Here is a 25607-nt window from a genome sequence, read left to right as displayed (position 1 = left end):
CAGAAACCAAAACTTGACCAACCCTGCAGAGTCTTACCAAGTTCCGTGTGCCCTCGGGAGCAGCTAGGTGACATTGAATGTATGAGTTGAAGACCTGGATTGCTGGCTGAACGAAGCAGCCGCGAGCAAAATGCTCCTCGTCCTGGACAAGCAACAGCCATGACTCTAGCAGCTTATCATAGGCATCCATGTAGACCATATCGTCCTTGTCCAGCTACACAGGAGAAAATCAGCATAACATTTTATTGTCAGAACATTACACGCGATAATATATCCACGTTCACTCACCACTTCCTCCAGGGCAGCGCTACGTCCAAAGGAGCAAGTGAGCAGTGTGAGGCAGTTAATGAAGGAGGTGAAGAGATCGCTAGGCAGAGCCGTCAGTACGTTTCGAGGAAACATGGTGATCATGTTGGAGATGATGTTGGAGAGGCCCACTGCTTCATAATCCTCGACCTCAATCCTAAAACAGTTTAAAGAAACGTTAACAAAAACTCAAACTGTTTTTCTTGATGTGGTTTACATTGACGTCATGTTTATTCAAATGAGAGCCTCAGAATCTGATCTATCTAAACAAATAAAAACTGACAAGGAGAGCAGGGTGAGACCCGACTCAACAGGCGAAGGAGGGAGGAATGCCAAGAGAAGCAGTGGCCAAGACGTGGCAAGGACGCCCGGAATGGTGTCTGCGATGTGTGGCAGTGAGGCCACATGGCGGAACATTGACTAGAAATTTGGCTGAGCTTGGTGTCTTAAAAAGTTTATTCTATCTTAATCTAGTGAAGAATGTTAAACATATCACCCAGATCAGTGAGAAGACTAGCCAGTGTAGCACACAGCGGTGGCAGCATCCCCCACAACTAGGCATGAGGTGAATGAAGTGTGAAGTAAAAGTGCTGGACATAAGTTGCAACAAGTCCGTTCCTAGTATATTGTAAACAAATTCTAAATGACCCAATAAAGACTTTAAAATTGCTCACGTCAAAACCCTGAAGACAGTTGGTTTTACTGGAGGGCATGTTCATGTTACATCAGCAAAGCCACTAAAAGCTCATCCATGCCTCTTTCACTCTGTGACAAGGCATTCGACTCATACTAGATAAAACCAAGTAAAGACAGTTGTCTTCAAATCCAAATCTAGCGGTAAAACTTGACATCCTGCCCCTGACTGAGGCAATGAAAAGCCGCTTTTCCTTTTTATTAGCATGTTTTGGCCAGGAGGAATCTTTCCATTCTCCAGGGTGAAGCTGAGGCCGAAGTGGAGTCCATTTCCAGTTTACCCGAGGATGACTGAGGTTTTGGAAACCGGAATGAAAATTGATCCTTAACCAAAACTCGTGTGTGACTCGACCCTGTGCAGTTTTTCACAGCAGTATCGAAACTTAGTTATTCCAGCTGAGCCTCGCTCTGGCGAGTGTACAGGAAGAGTATGTGTATTGACAACTTGGGTTTCACAAAGTTTAAATAAAAAAGCCTTCGATACTTTTTTATTCTCATTGGGAAAATAATTGACGTGTCTGAATTTACAATGAGGTGGGCTGTCTACATGTCTCATTCCAATACATGATCAGTACCTAGCTAAGACCGGGTTTACATGAAGTACATGTTTTGTGCTGACTGAGAACGAGGAAGATTGTCATGGATTTGCAGAGGAACAATGTGGTCTATGGTAGGTGGGGTCGAGTTTAGAGAGTGAAGTTCCCAGGGTTCTCTGCGTCTCTGATGACTTCACATACTAAGCCAAGTGAAGGCTCTTTACGTGCCGTGGTGCAGAATAGCTCCGCTGATAAACAAATGTAACTATGAGATCAGCTCTCTTCTGTGGGCCACTTCTGTGATACACCTTTGTTATATTAACACTTGAATCTTGTAGATTATAACAAGTTTATAGTGATTAAAATAACACAAAATTGCACACAATAAGCAACCACTGAGAGGCATCATTAACTTGTCAGAGGTCCTCAGCAAAAATGTCACCCACAGACAAGTCTTCTTGCTATATTTTAACAACACAGCCTGTCCTTAAAATATTGTACTCTGATAAGAATGGCATTTCAGATTTGAACAGCCATTCAACCAACCATGCCTCACCTCTTATCCTCCTCTTAGAACTTCCCAAAGTGTGACAGAGTGAGGCAGATTGCTGGGACCCGCCGATAAGAGATATTCATAGTGAGAGATCACAGTCAATGAACTACTTCTGAGCATAGTTTCAAGTGATAACAGTTAAAACCTTTTCCAACCAACAACATTTCTATAAATGCCAGATCAGCCTGAGTTGTTATATAACATTTGATCAGCAGCATTTTATTCCCCTACTGTCTCAGGATGAATAACAGTGGGAGAACTTGTCTACCTCGATCAGATGGAACTAAATTGTGAACAGAACAGTTCAATTACTTCAGGTCTGCCATCCCTCTCTACGTGGTTTTCCGATGAGGCAATAGGAAAAAAGCTCCAAGAATAGGTGATTACAGACAGAGCGGAGCAGAGAGAAGAGAGAGGGGGCGAGTCACTTAATCACTGAATCACATGGTCACAGACAGCGGGCGTGTGTGTGTGTGTGTGTGTGTGTGTGTGTGTGTGTGTGTGTGTGTGTGTGTGTGTGTGTGTGTGTGTGTGTGTGTGTGTGTGTGTGTGTGTGTGTGTGTGTGTGTGTGTGTGTGTGTGTGTGTGTCTGTGTCTGTGTGTGTGTCAACGTGGTGTATACAACAGAATATGGTCCATTAACTGTGAAAAGGAAGCACTTTCGCAAGATGTATATCATTTTGTAACTATGCTTCTGCTCTTATTTGAAAAATGCTTCCACAAAATCTGTAGATCATAGCCTCCAGGAATATACACAGTGACTTCGAACTGTAGACACCGATGTTACTCAAGATACAATTGTAATAATAATAATAATCATCATCATCATGGTCTATCCCACATTATAAAATAATCATATATACATCAAAACTAGAGTAATGCGGTTGTATGGAGCCATTTTTTGTTTACATTTAAAACTATGCACATCCATATTTAACGCAACTAAAATAACCAATAAATTCAGCCACTCTAAATGATTTTGAAAATGTCCTGGTTAAAAATGAGAACTTTCAACAGTGACAGGATGAGAAAAAGAAAAGAAGCTGAGAGATGTTAAATGTTTCCTACAAAATGAAAAAGAATTTATGTGTAGATGCAGACGTATAACCAAAAATAAATTAAATAGAAGATTAAAGAAATGTGATTGCAGCAACAGCATTTCAGCGTTCTCTTTAAGGAGTATCTTTTTTTAGTTCAAATGTGAGAGCTTTTATTAACGTAATCCTTATGTTGTGCACACATGAAAAGACTCTCTTGATCACAGTTAAACTGAAGGACAGAATTGTTGCCTCAATACTCAACCTAGAAACGCTGTGTAATGTGAACTAAGAACATCTTTTTCTAAGTTGTACACAGTGAAATTATTGTCTTTTGTACTCAGAATAAATAGAACAAGAAACAATGAGAAAAAGAAGAGGAAATATTAGCTACTCGGATGGAGCAAAAGAGTGAAAATGATTACAGGCAGCATCCATGGATTGGGAGCAGCCAGGGAGCTCATTTTGGAAAGGAATCACATGAGAGTCTGGCGATTACTATACTTGATCAGGTAGCAAACAGGTTACATGAACACACTGTCTGTCTATATCCCCACTTGGAGACGGGGAAACACTACTTTGTATGATACATTATATCCTCTACTTTATTAGTTGACGGAGCAGATGACAGTGTGGCAAATTATGTTTTATAAAGCCACTCAGATTCTGGACAGATACTACAGCAACACTCTGTCCCCTCTAAACCATAACCAAACACAGACCGTGGGCTCTGGGTTTTGGGACAGTCAGAAGAGGAAAAAAAACAAGAAATAGTTGGTAGCTTCAATTACAAATGAATCACAGTCAATTAAAAGCATTCATGCAAGCAACTTTTAATCTTATACTGTTTCAATTTTGTATTTAGATCAAGAAAGAGAGGGAAATTGTGCTTATCAATCCAAACAGTCACTGCAACACACCACAGAAACTGAAGTATTCACAATAACATCAGCTGTGCTGTTTGCCTGACTTAATAGCAGGTGATGCCATGATAATGACATTGAAATATAACAGCCCGAAAGTATCAATGTAATAAAATGTCATAAAATGATTGGGGAATGAAGGGGAATGTGTTAAAAATAGAGACTAGAAAGATTAATTTAGAACTTGACAGCACAACATATTATTATAATTGATATTTTCATTTTCTTACATCATAAATTGGTGAAACGGTAAAGAGACTTTCTGTTTTACAGCAGCCATTTAACTGGAACAGCACATGCACTGACCTATTAAATTGACAGTAGTTTGTACCTGACTGAACGGAATTACCATTTCACTGCCTCAGATTTTGTCTTCAATAAGCACTTAACAACTAGTAGTTCTCCCTATTACACAGTAAGAAAACTAAGCTGCATTCACTGTATGTTGGTCATCATTAAGTGACATTGCAAAGTTCTACAGGCAGCATTCATAACTACACTTTCACAAGCAGGCATGTATAGAGTAGACAGAAAATTCACTGACCCATTTATCATGCTGAGCAGACCCTCCACCAGGTGGGCTAGGTAAGAGACTTGGGCGCTCTCATCAGGAAAGATTGGTCCATGCATGGAGGCCAGCTGGGCCAGGCACTGCAGAGAGTCCTGGGCCATGTCCGAGTCCTCCCTAATCTTCCTGTGCACCTGGGAGAAACAACAATTTGTTTCCATTAACACGGGAGGGGGAAAAAAAGTAATGAATATGACATTGTCCTGATATAATTAAAAATAAATAACAACAATAAATAGACAACCTCATTTTCAGGACAGGTGTTACAGAAGGATTTTGTTTTTAGCTGGTGCGCCTTTTGAAAAATCTAATTTAAATAGCCTTGATATTTGACAGCAAACGCAGACGGTCGACTTAAGCCATTGCTTCTTTCGCACCACTCATTTCTCACTCAGTGTTTAAACAAAGAGAAAAAAGCAATAAGGATTGTAACAACATACACAATGATGAATGATATGCACACGTCTCCAACTCACAGGTATATATACACACACACACAAGTGACAGCAGGGTCAACGGAAAAGCGTCAGCCAACATGTGTTCATCAGATGGTGCAGAAAAATGGGATTTACTTTTCTTCTTCTTAGTGTTGGATTCAACACATCTATCTTCAGGCGAACACTATTTTTAAGACAGACGTCAAGCTATAATCCAGCGTTGAAACAGACTGGAAGGAATATGCTTTACTGGAATTATCTATAAAAATATACTTTACATAAATATTTTGTGTTTTTCCATCTATAATATAGATATTCCTAACTAAGAACTTTTTTCATCTTTTCATGTTTTCTGAAGGGCTAACATTTCTGTTCCTGACAGGTTGAGTAGGATTGTTCACTAATTTGTAAAAGAAAAGAAAATGGAAGGGTATGACATGTCTTATCATTTGCAACTCAGACATTTTGACTTGTGACATGCAACATTAAAAGTCACTTTTGAAGATGAATAGTAGACCATTTAATTTAAGGCCAGCATAATGGCGTCACGCTTCTTCAGATATTCTAAGCCTGAAATGACTTAGTCAGATGAGGAGAACCAAATGCAAATGTGATGATATACATATTTTTTTTCTTTAGATCATCTGTCAATACAATTATTAACTGTGCTGCAGACATCAATCGCTAAAAGCAGCTTGCAATTTCACCAATGATCTCTAAAATAAGAAGTTGTTCAATTCACCTGTGTAAGGCTTTGATGTACTGATACTGTATGGTACATCATCACAGTGCACACAGCCAATAGAAAGATCTTTTTAGACCATAAATACAAGCATCAACAACAGTTACCTTAAAACGGTCAACAAAGATTCGCCATTGGGCAATGTAGCAACGCACTGACAGTGAAAAAGATATCCACAAAAAATGTTTGGGAAGGCTCCTCACGATCAGGCTCCCAGATTAAAATAAAAGTGACAAGTGATACAAATTTATAGATGTGTCATTCGCCAAGACAAAAAAAAAAAAAAAAAAAAAAAAGTGATCCAGCCTTGTCCTGCCACCATTTTCAAAAACGGAGCCGCTGATCCAGGACAGTTCGGAATACTCAGATACAAGATATAACCAAAATAAGCCAATTGGATTTTCAATGATCTGCTGTCAATGCAACCCTTTTAAAAATCAGGAAAAAAAACTCCACAGTACAATCTTAGCTGTGAGCTGAACTCCGGCGAGGTAGTAGTGAGCTGTCATTGCTGCACACTGACCAGTACAAGCACAGGAGGCAAGGTGGCAGCAGAGAAAGCAACGCAAGTCATCGCAACATGTGTTTCCACTGAGGAGACCAGGCAGACATCTGGAACTCAAGTGCGTTCCTGTGGAGACCTGGGGTTTTCTTCTCAGGCGAGTCCAAGCTCTTTCCCTCGCCCTTGTGTTCCCTTCATCCAGTACAGACTGATATCCAAAGTGACAGTCTCATTAGCAGCTCCACAAACTTTGCACGTCCCCATCACAGAAGCGGTCTTTCAACCTCCCTCACTTCTATGGCTCTTCCTCCACGCAAATCTACGCCTGAGCTCACTTCCTCCTCCCAAATTCCTTCTTTTCGCAGCCCCTCCTTCCTCGCTTCTCTCCAGCTGGAGTGCCGTGTTCTGGAGCTATGCTGATACCACGGAATGGATCTCAGATGGTCACAAAGCACAGCCACTCATGTCCTCTGCAGGATTTTTGTAAAAGAACATGGGAGGTGGAGTAGGAACGCTGGGTGAGTGATCCACAGATAGGAGGGGTGGGAGAGACCGAGCAAGGCCAAAGGACCGGACAGGACAAGTTCAGAAAAAGCAGCTGCACCAGTGAATGAGCCCCATGATGCCAGTAATGTCAGTCGCCTTGAGTTTGACTATAGTTAGAAAAAAAATGTGTGTCTTTAAGTGTAAGTGTGTTACAGCAGGGGGAAAGGAATAAATGGAAGAACAGACGATAACGTGAAGCATTTTAAGAATGCAGACTGGGATGAGTACCCTTCTATCCAAGTGGCCTCCTCGCGTTTTATAAAGCAATAACAATGGCAGCCTTGCCAAGAGGCATAATCAGCCAGCGGCACTAAAACACGCATGTTGGTTATGAGATACATATTTTTCATTGTGTGCAAGATTATAGGTCCTTCTACCAGATTTGGATTATATCTTGGATAAGAAAATTAAAACTGGACTCAAACCCACTATTTAGAGAACTTTGACGTTCCCAAAAACAATGTTTCGTGCACTTTACATTTTATTTAATTGTTAAAAAGATAGAAACTAGAAAACAACTATACAACACATCTCATAAACAATGTCTTGTAGTTCCTGTACTACCTTGTTCCACAACATTCCGATGACAAAAATTTCTACATAACATCATCACATAACAATGCACACGAAAACTATTTCTTATGGGACATGCCTGCTGAAGAACCACATTTTATAACCTGTCCTCTTCTGCATTTTTCTCATGAGCAAGCAATCCTGGTATTAACATTATTGTGCAAATGAACTTACCTCAGGAGGACCTCGAAAAAATAAAGACATTACTCAGACTAAGTCTGACAAATTGCGAATTTGGGCATCAACTGAAAAACCACACACACAAAGCAAATGTGTATCTACTATACCATAGAACCCAAAAACAGAAGTTGTGTAACCAACCATGGTTAAAAGCAGGTGCAGGCCGGGTAAAACTTATGTTAATTTTAAGCACAGTCTTAAAAAAAACTGTTCAAAGTTGCACTAATTAAAACAAAATCACACGTAAATCATAAGGAAAACATATTGTTTATGATTCAATATCGATCAGGAGAACAAAACACAAACTCAAAATGGACTTTGAACAACACATAATAGCAACAATAATTTTGTTTCCCCCTAGGACACCATCATTATACATGAATTAAAATGGCCACGATAAAGAAAAAACATTCCCATTTAAACTGAAACAAAGCACAATATCTCGGTCACCTGAGAACATACATTTGATACTTGGTACTGAAAGGGATATAGAAAATAAAGATAACAATATGTAATTAGGGTGGGCGGCAAAAGAAAAGAAGGGAGACAAAAGAGAGTGTGAATGGAAAATTAAAGATGTGTTAATCACCAGGAGACAAAGAGGAAAGACAGAGGGCAACAGGGAGACCATGAACAAAAGCAGACAAGGTTATGAGATTCACAAAAGAAGACAAACTGTATGCTGCACTCTCAGCCACTGTTAATCTATTTCATCTTTACATTTTAGTGAATCTGCTCTAGCCTTTAAGACTTTAACGTACACCACAATCTGTAAAAAGTATTGGACGGGAAGACGCATGCTACAGCTCCACGGCTACTTAAAAATGTTAGTCTAGCATAAAGCCAACAAATTAAGATAAAAGGTCTAAGTACTGTTTCAGTCTTTCATGGTCCATTTATCGCAAACCGCTCTCACTCTTGCAATTCTCTTCTCATTCTCATTAAATGCCACATCCCTGTTTCATCTATCTTCAGTCACCATCGTTCTACAAAATTGCATATACTTTGCATTTTGTTTTTTTTTCTTCTCTCTTCCGTCCACATGTCTTCCCTATTTCTAACCTCCTCTCTATTTGTGCATTTACTTAATCATTTTCTTCCCTTCGACCAGCGGAAGAAGAGAATGAATCACCCCCTCGCCCAGCAAGCTTGGCACTTTTAGGGATTGCAAGGATGGCGCACAGTTCTTTCTGACAGCGCACACCAACAAAATTCTCTCATCGTGTCAGTGAATCGCGTTCATTGTAAGAGTTTATCTATACGTCTGACAGTCCGGTGACTGCTTTGGTTCTTGAGGTTTATTACCCATTATTCCATAGCCTAGAGCGAGACACACTATTGATTCATTTCTGATGACCATAGCCACTGAAATTAGAAAATATACAGCCTTTTCATTGCACATATTTGTGTCCACAAACGGGTCGGGTCAATGTTAAAATTGAGCTCATGACGACACCCTTGTTTGTAACGGGCAACCTCATTGCAATGTCACCACCATCAATCTCACGCGGGGCTTCAGCCATTCCCGTGGGCCTCTCTAACAGGTCCAGCACATAGGATATGTTTCCAATGGCCCCCCTGAGACAATACCCTTGGGCTGCACCGAGTTTTTAACTCTCGTTCAAGAGCTGTCTTCAATGAGAGAAACACATTAAAGACATCAAATGAAAATAATAATAACTCCACATAATAATAATAATAAAAACAAAGAATAACAACAACAACAACAATAATAATAATAATAATAATATAGCTACAGATTCATAAAACAACCCAAATTATTTGTGAAAAAGAAGAATCAATATGTTTACCTTTGGGATGAATGAATGAAAAAAAAAAAGTTGTTACCTCAATGTCAACCTCAGTATGTGTAAAGCCATTATCATTGACTATCCAAATTTTTTCAGTCAAAACTTGAAAGGCACAGGTTTGTTTATGCGGCAGGGATGGACTGCCATCAAGTGCATCCAAACACTCAATATTGACACGGAAAAAATAAAATAAAATCACATAAATAGTGTTTTGCATATGTCAAAACAATTATGTGCGGATCACTGTGCGTTGTTAGCAACCAATACACAATACAAACGGCAGCATCTTGTCAGTGTTTCTTAGGTCTGTATCTCATAGTAAGTCATAGAAACTGAGTTTAAATGCAATATATAAAAAGACTGAAATCTATGAAATACAAATGCAGGTAAACAATAAAACTTAAATATCCTTCTTGATTAAATGCATGCTCTAGAAACCACTAAGTAATGTGACAAAGGCGAATTGGATTGATTGGTTGACATAACTGATGAGTCGTAACTTTTGTCTACAGAATATCGGGGAGCGACATAATGGGAGTGTGGCAGACACGTGTCCACAAAGGGACACCGAACCCCCCGGACTGCTACACATGAGTAGAGCGGGGGGGCGGGTTGCTAACAGGGGCCCCTAATCCAAGGGCCATGGACTAATCCTGGTACTGGTCTATTGTAGACAGTGACCCTGATGGTGGACGTCTTGGTAAAAGGAGAAACAAAACTAACAGACGAAGGAGCAGATCCTCACATACACAGACCAGCAGGCAGCCCATCAACAATGAGGAGCCCGAGCAGCTGAGACAGCATTGGACCCCATTAAATTAAACACGTACCTACCAGGCATAAACATACACTACATGGACACAACGCAAGGGCTCAGGTCGACAAGCCCCCAAGGGGGCCGATATGCGCCGGCACACATAAAACACACACGCACACACAGAGACAGCTGACGGTGCCACAACGGCCTTACAACAACAAACTGCCGCGCTACTAGAAATACCAAAGTGAAGGATGAGACTTGTCTGAAAACTAAACCGACACAAATCACAGCCCACAGATTCCAGCCGTAACAAGAACCCCCCATAAAACGGGAGCCGTTACGACTCGTGGAGAAGAGGTCTGATTGTCCAATCATGTCCTTGATTGAGTCCGGGAAGTTTTTATCCACCCAAACGCTGATTATATCTGCAAGTGAAGCAGTTCACGCTAATCAACGCACAGTCATCAAACACGGTGGGGAGGAAAACCTGCAAATTAGCATCTGGACCGTTTGAAACAACAATTGCATCAATTCTTAATTGCTTGTTCTCCGCCGTTTCACTGGGTTCAATTTGAAAACTTTTTAAGTACTTCCTCATGCATTATTCAATGTAATCATGAGTACAAAATGAAAACAAAAGCAAAAGCAACATACTCCATATGAGCACAATGGACAACAAAGCAAATATTTGGAAAAACTCAGTTTCCCCATATATATATATATATATATATATATATATATATATATATATATATATATATATATATATATATATATATATATATATATATATATATATATATGCCAAATACATGCTTAACAGGTTGAGTGTGTGTTTGGCATTTTGGAGTTGAGCGATGTGTTCCAGCACTGCAGCAGCCTTGGCCACCTCTTTAAATGCAAAAGTCAGTGCACCAAAATAAACACATGCATCACCTAGCAGTTGCCGACTAGTAACACAATAACACAACCACATGGTAAAGCCCCATAAATTACCAAAGAAGACAAAACACTGCTCATTGCACCACAAAATGAAAAAAATAATATTTTGTAACTAGGAGAATAATATCTAAAAGCATAAAAGAGTTCAATAAAGGACTTGACAGACATTTATAAGACGAAAAAAAAAACATGAGTTCTGTGAGCATGAAAATCAAAATGATAGGGGGAACTTACTGTGAAGAAGAGGTCCATGACGCGAGTGTCCAGCAGCGCCTCCCTCCAGGTCTCAGTAGGCTTCAACATGACGTTCTGCGTGGCCTCGAACATAGCAATGTAGTGGCGACCTAGTGACCCGCCGTCGGTTAAGGCCAACAAGAGCATGAGGAGGAGGATGATGTTGCTCACACTAAGAAACAGCTCTTGTCACTATGCCTACTACTCAATGGTTATTATGGTCTGTGTGTCACTCTGTGGTTTCTTGCGGGCTTGATTCCCATCAAGCTGGATATTTATTACACCACACAATTTCTTTGTCCTGCTTTCTTCCTCTTTACCTCCTGCTAGCCTATCAACACTTCATTAGCCACTTTCTGCCCACTCCTTTCTCACTATCACAGGCACTTCGCTCTCCTCACCTGACAACCTTCCTCTTGTTGACCCTCTAGCCACCAGGCACTTCCCTCTTTGACAAACTCAGATTTCCTCAAGACGCACGCTCCCACCAGCCAATACCAGGAGTGTGCAGTTGTGCAGTCCACTCCTCTCAAATTCGTCCTGGAGGCTCCTTTGCTGCACAAAGACACTCCCTCTAACTCCTCAGCCAATCGCCACTCAGAGTGATCGGCTCCAGACTGTTTTCCACGGACAAAGCGAGGTTTTTTGGGGGGGCGTCAGTTAAGCTGTGCACCACATTTCACATCAACACAGTCTTTTTTTGAGATAAATAATCCAACATCTTTAGCACCACTAAACCACTTCTTATGATGATTCACACTGAAGAGAGTTTTGTTCCCATATAACAATCACATGGATGCAGTGTGGGAATCATTTATTTCTCTTCACCACAAAACATACTCTCTAATTACAGCTCCTAAAAACTCTCACTTAGACAGCCACAATTATCTGGCACAATTGTTTGCACAACATCAAAAACCTAAATTGTCCCACTAGTACTTTCAAGTTAGAGTAGTCCTTTAATCTACAAAAGTTTTATCACCTTTTTCTGCTGACAAAACGTGCTTCAAGGTCCTATGACACCATATTTCCACGCAAAGGCAATGCACCAGTGGTCATAAATGGGAGAAATGACCAATTTCGAGTAACCTGAAGTATACAGTAACTTAAAAATCGGGAATTCCAAACAACGCATCAATATTGTTAATAAAATTTACCAGTGTTTTAGCTGTTTCTAATATTCAAGTCTAATAAGATTGAATGACAGATTTTCTTCAGTCGAAAAATCTGCAAGAGGACACAGCTGCAGCTTTTCACACACAGAGCTGTTATTCTATCAACGCTACACAGTAACATGCGAAAGCTTGTCTGGTTTAGATGCTTCTCGCAGTAAGCCACTACATTTCATGTCACAGGGAGTTGGACTCTTGAAGACTTGATCACGTCAATGATCACCCAACTGAAAAATACACACTTGTATCTTTGACAGTCAAGTCTGAATGTTGAGTTTTGAAACAAGGAATGTATTTGCCACCAGATTTTAAGTATTTGGCAATAGCTTTTCTTTAAACTATTGGCGAGCTCATGAGCCAAAATTCCACAAGAATAATTAAACCAACTGCCAGTATAAACAATATGAAGTGACACTGTCTAAACAGTGCAGAGCATGTAACAAATATGGAAGCATTTGGGACAAAAGTTGATTTCCCTATGTCACTTTCTTCAAAGTGATTTACCGGAATTCATTGCTACATAGCAGTATTGCGACCTTCTTTTTGAGGTCTCTTGGTCTGATGCCATGGTGAAATCTCCAGCATATCATGTTTAAAACACCATAAAAAAGTGCAGTAAGCACATAGCGGAAGCGTGAGACAAAACAGAAGTGGCATTAGGAGACGTCACATATTAAAAAAAGAGCGTCCGATTCAAGCCCTTAATCAAAAGAACAATTCCAATATGTCACATTTCCTTTACTTTGAGCTTCACTGCCGTTTGTTGTTCACAATACAAGGACTCTGCGGCAAGAGGAACCTTCTGGAGGAATGTATGATCAAAGCCAAACGGCGGCAAAGGCCAGTGAGGTTATGCATTCCGGCCCACACCAGCCTGAAGTCACTCACCCAGCACACACCCCGTCTACGCTGAACTTTTCGGCACAAAAGTTGGCACCTGTCAAAGGGTCTTGTTTGAGTGCATGTGCACGCATGCTTTCTCAATGGCAGGGTTTCGGGCCGTGTTAAATATAGTTGCGGTGAGGCTGAAGACCTCCGACTGAACTTTTCCAAGAGAAGGTAGAATGTAAATAGCAAATGGTAACAGGAGCGTACCACAAATGAGGTAATCAGACAGCTTTAAACACTGAAATGTACTAATTTCCAATTTAAGACACTTGCTAAAATGGGTAAGAGAGAAAAGAAGCCTGTCTACTTCCAGTCATGTTGAGCCTAGGATGACATCCCCTTTGGGAGAGACCACCGCGGTGTCAAAGGTTGCACAAGCACTCTCGCAGATCATATGGCAACAGGAAAACTCACTGGAGACTTGAAGAATGATAACTACACAAGTTCAACCATGACTCACAGGCGGCGCGGACGCAAAATGGGTCTGACAGGTTTTGTCCAAAACGCAGGAGCTGTGTTGTTTTGTTTGCACTCCTGGTTTCATTTAAAAAAAAGTTCAGACGTTTACAAACATTAAGAGCTACGCTTTCTGTATGTGATCACAGTGGCAGTGAAGGGAGGGACAGACCTGACTAAACTGCAATTTTGCTTCAATATTCCATTAAGTTCACATAGATAGGTGAATTGGTCAGAGTAATCAGTCACAAAATAGCTCTTCAAAGTCATGACATCACTTAACAGGATTATTTCTACAGGGCTTGATTTATGCACTCTGACCGGCAATTTCTATTAGAATGAAGAGCAACTCAATCACACGGACACAAACAAAAAAAACACACAAAAAAAAAAATCACAAAAAACAGAAGCAAAAACTAGATGACAGGAATAGCTTGCGGAACCGAAGTCGCACATCAGCTGGACATATTAAGAGGTGGACTGGGTCAGGATGGCTGAAGACTGGAGAGAGATTAATTATATTAATATTATTGTCACCAATTTTATAAACCTCAAAACTACCGTCTCTGTTTCCTTGTTTCTCTGTCGCTTCCATCTGTTTGTCAAAAAGTTCAATTAGGTTATTTCATTCATTTATAAATCTGGAATAAGACACACATTACTATCTTCACTAATAACAATGTCCATGGCAGAATCAAAAAGAAGGATCTTCATGACAGAACCTCTCAACAGTAAAGGTAGTGAATGAAACTCAATGAAATCTAACAATACCATAAATGGAAGTCATAAATTACAGGATGTGCTAATCCTTCTTTTGAGGGAGATAAACTTTCAATTCAAATATATGTTTTTTTCAGTTTTCAGATATAGAAGAAGAAGAAGCTGGATGACATTAAAATTTCTCCAACACTTAAGTGTCTCACATATTTCACACACAAAACAAGACAAAACACAATAACACTTCTAACTCACTGGGATCAACACATTACATGCATACGGTGCAAGACCATGAATGAGATTAATGAGACCAACAACTGTCCAACTGAACAACAATAACGAACATGCAGAAAAATGTAACCTTAATCCTTCAATTGTTGTAAAAATGACAGATTGAGCACACATGTGAGCGTTTGGATAATATACATACTTTCGGAATGACTAATGTGCGTGGAGTGACTCGGACATGTGGCTGTGGTTTGGTGGGTTTTTAAAAGACATCACCTGCTTCCATTTCAACCCCTTCAGTGGACTCCAGAATAGTTAATGTGACACGTCAATTTTCCACTGGACAGATCAAGCAGACGGCCTGACACACATACACCCACAGCTTACTGGGCCTCCGCATAAATACAAGCCACCACAAAACTTTAAATTAGTCACCACAAGACTTAACATCATAGTCTAAAAAGACCTGACAGAGATCATACATGTTACCGCACAGCATTAGTTCAAACTTCAGAGGAAATATTGTTTCCTGTTTTAGCCATTTTCCCCCTTCAACAGACATGTATTAGAGTATTTACAGTTTTCTATGAGAACACTGACGCACGGGTTGTGTCAGCCAACATCCATGTCTGCACATCAAAGCATAACGGAACATAAAATTCAGCATTTTTCCCCTTTTGGGTTGAGCATGGGTAGCTATAAACTAACCACATGGTCAGACAACAGCAAACACCGTCTGGGTGAACAACAACAACATCTGAAAATAAACTTCAATCTTAATTTAAGACTTTATGCAAAGACAGTACTGTTGTCCTCATTCTCCAGTTCCATGCCAAGTTGCCGGGGTTCTCACTGGACAAAAGAAAGGTGGGGTTCCTTTTGAAGATTCTGTCTGGTTGGTATCATCAGTGCATTTCAATGTAATATGGCGAGCACACAATGGTGCACACATGACAGACACAGCTCAGACTATGGATTGAGTTTATAGTTAGTAGTTCACTAAACCATACAATGATATGAAACAACTTTATATATATTTAACTTTATACTGCATAAAACATAAATTTCATTCATGTTCAATGTTGAATTACAGCAGCATGTAAGTAAACACAGATTTTCATCATGCAATTGCATTTCCATAAGTTGTCCAAAAGACATTACCTTATCCCAACACTCTGGAGTACCCCTGGCACATCTAGCTGGTAGCACACCAAGAAGAGACGAGATTACATCTCTGCTGTGTCGGGACTCCTGACTAAGAGCTTACTCAAGGCGCCAAAGAAAGCGGTGTCTTGGAATTCTTGATAAATCTGTCAACACAGCAACCTTCCAACTGATAAGCTGGATATGAGAGTGAGACAGGAGAGTTGTCCACATCAGTCACATATAAATATGGCAACGTGTTCATATTTCCCCAACAGATCTCCATGGCGCAGTTGACAAGATTAAAACGAGACCTTTGGGTTACTTGACCAAGTTGCGGGTTTAATGACATTAACGTCCATGCGTTGTGGATTAGCAAGTTTCTTCTATATCCACCATTCATTACGGCTGAGCCGCAATGATGGCGGCCTTGTGCTAAGAAACGGCAGCCGTGTGAAGAGCACGGCACTATGCATTGGCGCGTGGTGGGGTTTAAGTGATATATCCCGCCTTAAGTCTTGACTGCAGCCTCTCCATGTGGAATAACAGTCCGGGAATACCTCCTCCCTGACCCAGCCCCTCACAAAGCCCAACCAAAGTCTTTCAACAGGATAGCCTTTACCAATCAGTTGCCACCTGTTCATTCTACATAGATATGATCATAAATATTGCTTTTAATATGAGGAAGCAAACGTTTGTGTCTGGCTGGCTGTGTCTTATGTTAACACAGTAGAAAACTATAGTATAATGTAACCATTTAGAGCAATGAAGGAGAAGGTTTCAAGGCAATGGCATAGAAAGCAAACTGCCATTCATAGACTTGCACATATTCTTTAGTCATGAAAATGGCAAAATTTAATTTAACAGAATACTGGCTAGTAGCATTACATCCAATGTGACATTTAAAAAAAAGGCATATGGGATATAATATGCTTTTAGTTTTATTTGACAGTGCTTCCATAGCATTATACTTCTCGTCATGAGTCTTCCATGAGTCCCTGCGGTCTTTGCATAGACACAGCAAAAGAAAATTCTGTACATGGGTCAGGGCCAAGGAAAACATCCAGCATCATCTTGCGCGTTTCTAATCCTAACATTAACCTCAGGGGCAAGCGCCTGTTTAGTGACCTTTGACAGGTTAATGACAACAGTGAGAAGTCAGGAACAACTGACACAAGCCTTCTGGAAGAGTAACTCGTCACAAGGAGAGAGGAGATATTCTCTAGCAATGTTGGCTACAGTATAGTAAAATAAAAATAAATAAATAAAAATAATTGGAAAGCTCTGGAACTATGTGAGGTGTGATACTTATTTACTGGAGACTCATCTCACCCCTAGACTTTTGAAATACAACTTCAATATAGAAAGTGAAAAGAGGCGAGCCATCTGTCAGATAAGGCAGCCATTTACAGCATCTGCCCATTGCTGGAGCACACAGCCCGACCACAACCCAGGGCAGAGTCAAGTCCTGTGTGGAGTGACATGGTGTCGTTCAGACGCCGGGGAGCGTGCCGGGACCACATGACACCAGAATGAAGGGCCGAAGTTGAGACAGCGGCGAGGATAGATGACACGCATGCCGCGCGGTTCATCTAAGGGAGGGGGGCCTTTTCAAAAGGGCTTTGAGCTGGATGAGGAGTGTGCGGGGCGTTTATTCAGGGGAAGAAAAGTCTGCGGCTGTCAGCCACACAATTAGGGAGAGGTCCCCGGACTCTAATACAAGCACTGGTTTGCATCACAGCAGGTCGGGCCAGGCGTGCTGTGATACTTACAGACAGGCGGCAGCACTCATTCAGGCTTCCCAGCAGTCTTCATCAGTCAGTTCCTTCTCTAAGGACTGAGACGCTGGGAAACAAAGAGGCACAAATGACCTCAACCAGCAGCCAAATCTACACCCTCAGACAACACTTACTGCTACTGTGGCTTATTGAGACTGTGGCATCTCAGAACAAATACTTTCACACGCGATAATTTGGAAATTACTGCAGGTCCCTGTGTAGACAAACGTAACTTCAATCTTTGCAGTGCATTCATGACCAAATTTTCCATTATTAAATTAGGAAAAAAATAAGTCCATAGACAAAACTAGACAATACAAGACATTATAAGTCAGTCATACAGAAAGCATCAAAGTACTACTAAAAGGAAAATTGAAAAACTACAGTTCAGACAAACTCGCACGGCTTTCTCATCATTTTTTACGTTCATTCTGCGTTATGTTTTAGTCGTAATAACTTACTGCACCCTTTGAGGTTCACTTGAAATCGTGGCCACTTCGGGTGAAAGTCATTATCTATCCCAAATTTGAAAAACAACCCAAGAGAGAGAAACCGTGTGGTGGAGACACATAAAAGCTCAAGTGTGACTAACAGAGAAAACATATTGAACTGGGCGTGACTGACATACCGAGGGGAGCCTCAACACGCCAAGGCGGGGGTGCAGGAATGATATGGGGATGGACGTACAGACACCTCTTTGAAAGTGATACATGGCCCTGGCTGGCAGCAGCGCCACTGCAGATCCCTCAGACGGAATATAGGATGCCCAACTGGTTGGGATTTAAGCCATAATGAGCCTGGGCACGCACACACATAGGCACAAACAAAGTGCCTAAGTTTGCCTCGACACTCCGCCAACTGTTAAGATAACAAGGATGTGTAATCAAGAAATGAACTACAAAGTAAACCTGACAGACAGAGAGGCATTCCTGGGTATCAAATATGCCCACTGGCAGCGGCGTCACAGCCTTAAGACCCCAGGAATGCTCATCTACAGTGGACATATTAAAGCATTATGCAGAGAAATATGTAAACACACACAAAGCACCACAGACATTCCATTGACTTACATTTCCTGACAAACACAATCCATTTAATTTAAACCAGCTGGGCCACTGTTCCACAAATAAACCGACCATCCAAAAAGCACGGATGCTCTTGCAGCACTACACTTGAACACATTACATTTTGTTTGTGTTATTGAAACACAGACACCATTTGTCATGGCGCCTGAGTCTAAAAACATGAGTGAGGTTTTCAGATTCTTATGTGGATTTGAGGAAGATAAAATGGTGAAACGTCTTCTAAACTGTGTTCAGAGGTGCATTCAACTGCGTCAACACATCCTGTCATATTCAGTCATTTACATTTGTTCTTGGTGATTCACTGTGTTTAACTAGTCATGGAAGTAAGTAAACTGTTACAACAATGTTGGTGCGTTCAGTAGTTTTGTGAACTCTCTGTGAATTCTTGCTGCAGCAGACACACTGGCTGCTGAGGTTAAATCAGTGCATTGAGTGGTTTCATGTCAATCAAACTTATTTCATCGGTCTGATGTGACGATATTCAATATCTTTCCAGCGTGAAGCTTGTTTGCGTGTAAAAATCCTTATATTGTCCATGTTATGTTGTCCAACTTATTCAAATTGATTCCAAGCATCATGGCTCATTAAAAAATAGATATAGCTTAATTTAAATGACCTTTTTTGTTGTGAAGTGCTTAGATTTTGGAATTAACAGCAACAACGTGAGTGCCTCCCATTATTATTCAGTGCTAAGGGAAACCTTCCATATCACTGGTGGCTATGGATCTGTGTGGGGGATGAACCCTAGGTGTGAACTCTAGGGCCGAGTCAGAAAGGATATGATTTGGTGGCATGAAGTTCCAGCTGAGCACCTGGTTGGCCAGAGCCAGGTAGCGCTGAAAGACAGAGGACATCTGCGCGTTGATGTTTTCCCTTCGACTGAATTCCTGGAGCACATCCATCGTCAACATAAAGATTTGCCGAAGCCCTTCCTCCTATTAGTCAACAGATGAAAAAAAATCATAATCATCATGAAACAATATCTGTTTTGCAAACTATGCAAACAAACGTAATGGAAAACAAACCTGGAAGACACGCTTGCAGTTGCCGTGGAACTCCATGCTGAGGCCGATGCTGCTGGTCTTGCTAGAACTAGAGAACTCGGTGAGCAGAGCCATCAAGATGGAGCAGGCCAGTGTTTGCTGCAAAAGCAATTACACAAAATTGTGCACGTTATGTGGAAAAAAAACAGTTGGTGATTCCTGATCAAAAGTACATTCCCTGAATGTTGTGGCCTGTGAACAGACCGACTGAAATTGACCAGTATAAATGGCATTTAAGTGTAAGTGTCCACACGTATGACCTGTTGCGGCATAACTTAGGTCAATGTATGAAACCTCTAACCCTGAGCCCCTGCAGTTTGCGTGATTCTGCGAAAAAGGGGGATCTGTCAAGGGACCTGATATAAATGGAAGTAGAATTTTACATAGCAGGAAAAAGACATTTAATTTAAGTAAAAAATAGTAGGCTCTTGTGATGCAGAATCAGACAGGCAGGCCAATAAAATGTTTGAAACGACATTTTATCAGTGACTGTTTCAAGACGCACCGTGAGAATGTCATAATTTAAAATAATTTTTAAAATAATGTGATTTCAATTAATTTGAAAATATAGAGCAGAGCGCGCCATCTAGCGGGCTTTGAGAATGAGGACGCCGCATCAGAAAGAGTCATCAACCATTCAATACAGAAATATTGCAGCAAGCCTCAATGCACCGAGAAAAAAATAATTTAAATACAATAAACAATTTAAAAACACTTAACAAATCATTACAAATGGTCACAACCACAAAGATTATGCATGGAGTTTTAAACCAATCTTAGGTCAACACTTTTTCATATTGTTTACATACGTTTGGTTATGTCAGAATGGAAAATAAAGCAAACTTCCGGAAAATGTCATTTAATGACGATAAAAACTCTTCAACACTGATTCTTCAGAGATACCTAACTGTCTGCTATCCTACCCTACATGGAGTTGCATTTCACCAATGGACAACCACATAGTGCCACCTACTGGATGAAGGAGGTGTAACATGCAGTTTGGTTTTTGTACATTCCACTGTTTTATTTTGTGTGACGTTTATTAATGTGACGTTAAGGCTTGGAGGGCCAAGTCAGGTTTTTACATGTGATCACTATTAAATTATTTCATATTTTTGTCCTTGAACTAAGTCAGCGATCCTAAGCTAAGAGCCTGGACTCAACGCTGCCATGAAAACACAAAGGATCACGAACAAGCTAAATACAATGGACAATATTACAGAAACGGATTATGTCCACCATGCTCAACTTTAAAAGAATAACTAAAATAATTAATAGCCAAAAAATAATTAATAACCACCAGGTGATTTAGAATGTTACTGTCATGTACTGCATATCAACAACCAAAATACCTTAAACTATTTTTTTAATTTGTTTTTCAGCACCGTCAGTCACATCAAAAGAGTGTAAATAAATAACATTTTCAGTAAGTACATTTTCTTACCACTGTGGGGTTCCCGCTGCTGATGAGCTGTCCAACTTCCAAAAAGATACTTTTACAACTAATGGATTTGTCCAGGGATCCCCGCTTCACAATGACTGCCACTGCCAGCAGCATCTGCTCACGTACATACTTCTGCAGACTGCAGGGGACACAACAATATTCAGTTAAACCATTGATAATTTAAACAAACATATTTGATGCAATATAGATCATTTAAAAAATGTGTGTGTCTATAAATGTAGTCAACAAATGTGTCCATCGGGTAAATGGGAATACACTTTATCTTATTTTAGTGCCGATAAGACGCCTCAGCTATAGAGCTCTGTCTCTTTGCTAGCATTAGTGGTTTTCAAATCTGTTCCTTACTTGGGTCTCTGGAGAACATAAGTGAGGAGAAAGGCCCGTAGTGATTCGACACTGGTCTTGTCCAGTAAGATCCACTCCCGCACCACTGCCTCCATGATGGCTGTGGCCGCTTGGAAAAGCACATAGTCCACTTTGCTGGTCTCTGGAGAAAAATAAAACCCACCATTACTCAATTAACTCTTCACAAAATCTGAACCCTATCAGATGGTCAATAAAAAACAGATTGAAACTGTTGAATATCAGAGAGTTGAGTTTAAATGTCATTACAGCATGGAATGATATAAACACGAGTATGAAAGAAATTACTGAGGGACAGTATTTGTCAAGATTCTAATTTCTCTCAAAATGTCAATAGGGTAAATGCATCAATCATTTTTTAAGTGCACTTGGAAAGCAACAATCTATCTAGCACACAGAGACTGGAGTAGCCCACGGGCCGTTAAAGAAGAAAATTGGATAAGAATAATTTGCATTTGAAATATGAAATAATCTTATTTTGATTGATTTTGTGATTCCTTTTTTTGTAACACCATTAATAATTATTTTGAAAACTCAGCAATGAGACAAGTATTTGAGACAAATATCATTTATCATCCATTACAATGCATCCAGAATGTATTCACAACACTTCGCTGTTCCACATTTTATTATGTTTCAGCCTCATTACACCTTGCATCTAATGAATCTCTTGCCCAAAATTCTACACAGAATACCCCATTATGACCATGGGAAAAATGTTTTTTGGAGATTTCTACAGAACCAATCGCTAGAAGGTTGGTGACCCCCGATCTAGCATATATTGGGACTTAGAAGAGATGCTGTCTGACCTGTCATTTGTTATGTTGATGCACGTCTTGTTTAGGAGCTTTTATAATCTTGCAAATGTGAAACACCAGCCTTTTTTTAGTTCAACACTGAGAAACACCTTTTTGGTGCCGTCATCAACAACACCGAGCTCTGCTGGTAGAAGATCATTTAGAATAACACTATCATCTATGTTTACTTAAACCAATTTGAAAGGTGAGAGAAATTTGAAACTTTTGACAAACTGATGCATTTACACTAGATGACCTACCCAAGATGTGCTTGCAGATGGCAAATGGAGACTTGGATTTTCTGAAGGAGAGGAAAATGTGCTCAGCATGTTGCCTTTGTTCATTGCTGACCATTGATGGTGGAGCCTGAAAAAAAAATCAACAATCATTTATGGATATGAACAAATCATATATGATCACAAATAACCAAGACCGGAGAGCGATTATTCCGGAGTGCATTTTTATTGCACTGCTTTAAATCCACTTCATATCATGACTGCAACAAATTTATTACAGGCTCTAACACACAAATGCACACTCACAAGAAGAAGGTGCCACAAACAACTTTATATCAAAACAATAATAATAAAAATACTAATAAATTAAGCCAGTTAGATGCATAGCACTGGAGGCGTAGCTTGGCTTCAAAGAGAGAAAGAAAGAGAGGGAAAAAGAGGGGAACTGAAGAAACAAGGGTTGGACTTTGAATTCAAATTGCAGTTTGCTCAAACCTTTTTCTGCCCCCAAGATCAACCACCTACAAAGCGGTGCAGGGTTGTCCGCAACACTACATTGACAAGGTGGGCCGCCTTGCCAAAAACTACACTTAACTCCCAAATAAAAAAAAAAAAATGACACAACTGGGCATCAGAAATTAATCTCAATTTCATTAACTGGCAGAAAGCTACAAATATATCTGAGCACTCAGGCATGCTCCCTCGTTCTCGCAAACATCTCACCATATCAGAATCACACCCCAAATTAAAACTGGCAGAACACAGACAGTGATATGTTAAATGCCACAAGGTTTGGTTGTAATTTTCTTTTTGGGGGGGGTGGGGAGGAGAGAAACATTAGAACCATATTTCCATGAATAAAGGTTTCCGGCAAGTAATTATGCAGAATATGATCGAAATTCGCTCATTCTCAATAGAAAAAATCTTTTGTTTTGACACCATTAAAGTTGAAGAACTTCCGAATATTTACAATACAGTAAACTGAAATAACAAATCATCTTTCTATTCTCAGCATCAGTGGTGTTTTTTCTAAACAGGAATCCACAGTGTTGCTAAATGTGAGAAGGCAGGAACAGGTTTAGCTTAAAAACAAGTCTTATACCCTTGCCATGAAAGATAGGATACACACAAGAACATACAAAGGTATGTGGGCTATCTATGCTCATGCCAGGCCTATGGGTGACATTGCAATGTTCAACAAATGATGAAAATGAGATGGCGCATGCTTATACGAGTCACACTTAGCTAAACATCAACAAAAACAACAGAAAAGACCACCTAAAAACTCAGTGTCAGCATCCAAACATGAACAAAAACAACAGAAAAGACCACCGTAATCCAAAACCCATTGTAGGGGGCTCACTACACACAAAGAATCCAGCACATCGTGTAAGCAAGGTAACTATTCCACTGTGTATCAAGAATGATGATCAAATCAAAATGCAAAAATAAACTGAAGCTCAAAATTAAGTATCAAAAATAATTATACTCTCAATATAACTGTGATATGATATAATGATTAAGAGGCAAAATACTGAGTGATCAAAGAATTTGACAGTGGACCTAACCTTATTCCTTGAACTGATAATGTAAAAGAAATCATTTTAATCCAATTACATTAATGCTCTATTCAATAACTCTTGTCTTCTTAAATATGATGACAGAAATTTGAATGAATGACTATTTCAGTCATCTGATACATTGCAAACATTATACATGTGTTACTTTACAGGGTACATGATTACTATTATATAACTATGATATCACATGGCTTCTTAATTCAATGTTTCAATCTCTGTATGATGTAAGCACATCATACAGAGATTGAAAAAGAGTGAAGAGCAGGTTACTTAGATTACATGTTAGTAACCTAACATGCAGTAGAACAAGAACCCTCTTGGAATAAATGAAAAAAATAGAGTGAGGTTTTGTTATTCAAACTCTTAATATGAGTCCTATGGGTATGACTGCCAGATGCCTGAAAAAGTATCAAGACAAAAAGATTTTTTTGATTTATCATCAGTGTAGGCCACTTAGAAATAGGGGTACTGCAAACTTACATTATGCTTTTTGTCGTGGCCAATATTGTAATGGAATAAATTAAAAAAAAACAACACATGGATGAAGGTCCATTTCTGGAAGAATCCCAAAGCTCGGAGAGAGTGAGCTCCACAATCACCAAGGAGAGGAACACCGTGGTCCGACACGCTTGAGCCGATGGAGAGTCAATGGCCTGGCAGTAATGAAACTTAATTCAACAGCCAGGAACTTAACCGAATTACTGGAGTTTCAGGACTATTTGAACGAGACAGGCAGCTCTTTGAGCGAGGAATGATTCGAGGTCTGTTCGAAGGGAAAACGTGAAGCGTGCTGGTGATGGGACTATTTTGTGAGGGATGATGGAGACCCCCAATCCCTTCCGCCACGCTCTGGAGTGGACACACTGGAACACCACAGATAACTGGAATACCACCAATGACCTCCACTGCCACGTATAGTTCCTATAAGACTCGTACACATGCTTGCTTACGGTTGAAGGAAAGGGGCAAGATTTCTCACCATTAAAACTTTGGCAGCGCTTTCCAGCTGTGTGATCACTTCTGATGCACCAACCGCCGCCATCATGGTCCCTCTCCTGTGACGCAACACGCGCATTGCATTGTGGGAATGAGCGGGATGATTGAAGCTGCCGCTCGTCGTGAGCATTAACATGGGAGAATAAACATTTTATTTAAAAAATGGATTGCTGCGTAGTTTTTGTATTTCTTCAAAACTACAATTATTTATAATGATGCAATTAATTTCAATAAAATATTCATTATTACTATGTAACACTGTTACATACGTGTTACTACTATGCATTCTAATATTCAACCATTAACTCTTTAGTTTA

At 40.1% G+C, this 25607-nt stretch overlaps 1 protein-coding gene across 2 annotated transcripts in view; it reads right to left on the bottom strand.

The window, feature by feature from the left end:
- Positions 1-25370, bottom strand: part of xpo4 (exportin 4) — a 35512-nt gene extending 10142 nt beyond the window's left edge. For both annotated transcript variants that reach the window (XM_053877690.1, XM_053877691.1), the window contains exons 1-10: positions 25274-25370; positions 22739-22844; positions 21664-21805; positions 21298-21436; positions 19836-19952; positions 19593-19745; positions 11344-11457; positions 4593-4750; positions 289-463; positions 38-214 (exon numbers count right to left, since the gene is read on the bottom strand). In XM_053877690.1, coding sequence (XP_053733665.1) covers positions 38-214; positions 289-463; positions 4593-4750; positions 11344-11457; positions 19593-19745; positions 19836-19952; positions 21298-21436; positions 21664-21805; positions 22739-22844; positions 25274-25369 — 1377 coding nt within the window. In that variant the 5' untranslated portion in view covers position 25370. The remainder of the gene's footprint in view (positions 1-37; positions 215-288; positions 464-4592; positions 4751-11343; positions 11458-19592; positions 19746-19835; positions 19953-21297; positions 21437-21663; positions 21806-22738; positions 22845-25273) is intronic.
- Positions 25371-25607: the final 237 nt, after the last annotated feature.

The sequence above is a fragment of the Synchiropus splendidus genome, chromosome 10, assembly GCF_027744825.2.
Source record: "Synchiropus splendidus isolate RoL2022-P1 chromosome 10, RoL_Sspl_1.0, whole genome shotgun sequence".
Lineage (NCBI taxonomy): Eukaryota > Metazoa > Chordata > Actinopteri > Syngnathiformes > Callionymidae > Synchiropus > Synchiropus splendidus.
Note: the sequence above shows the minus strand (reverse complement) of the source record. Positions and strands in the feature narration are given on the sequence as shown.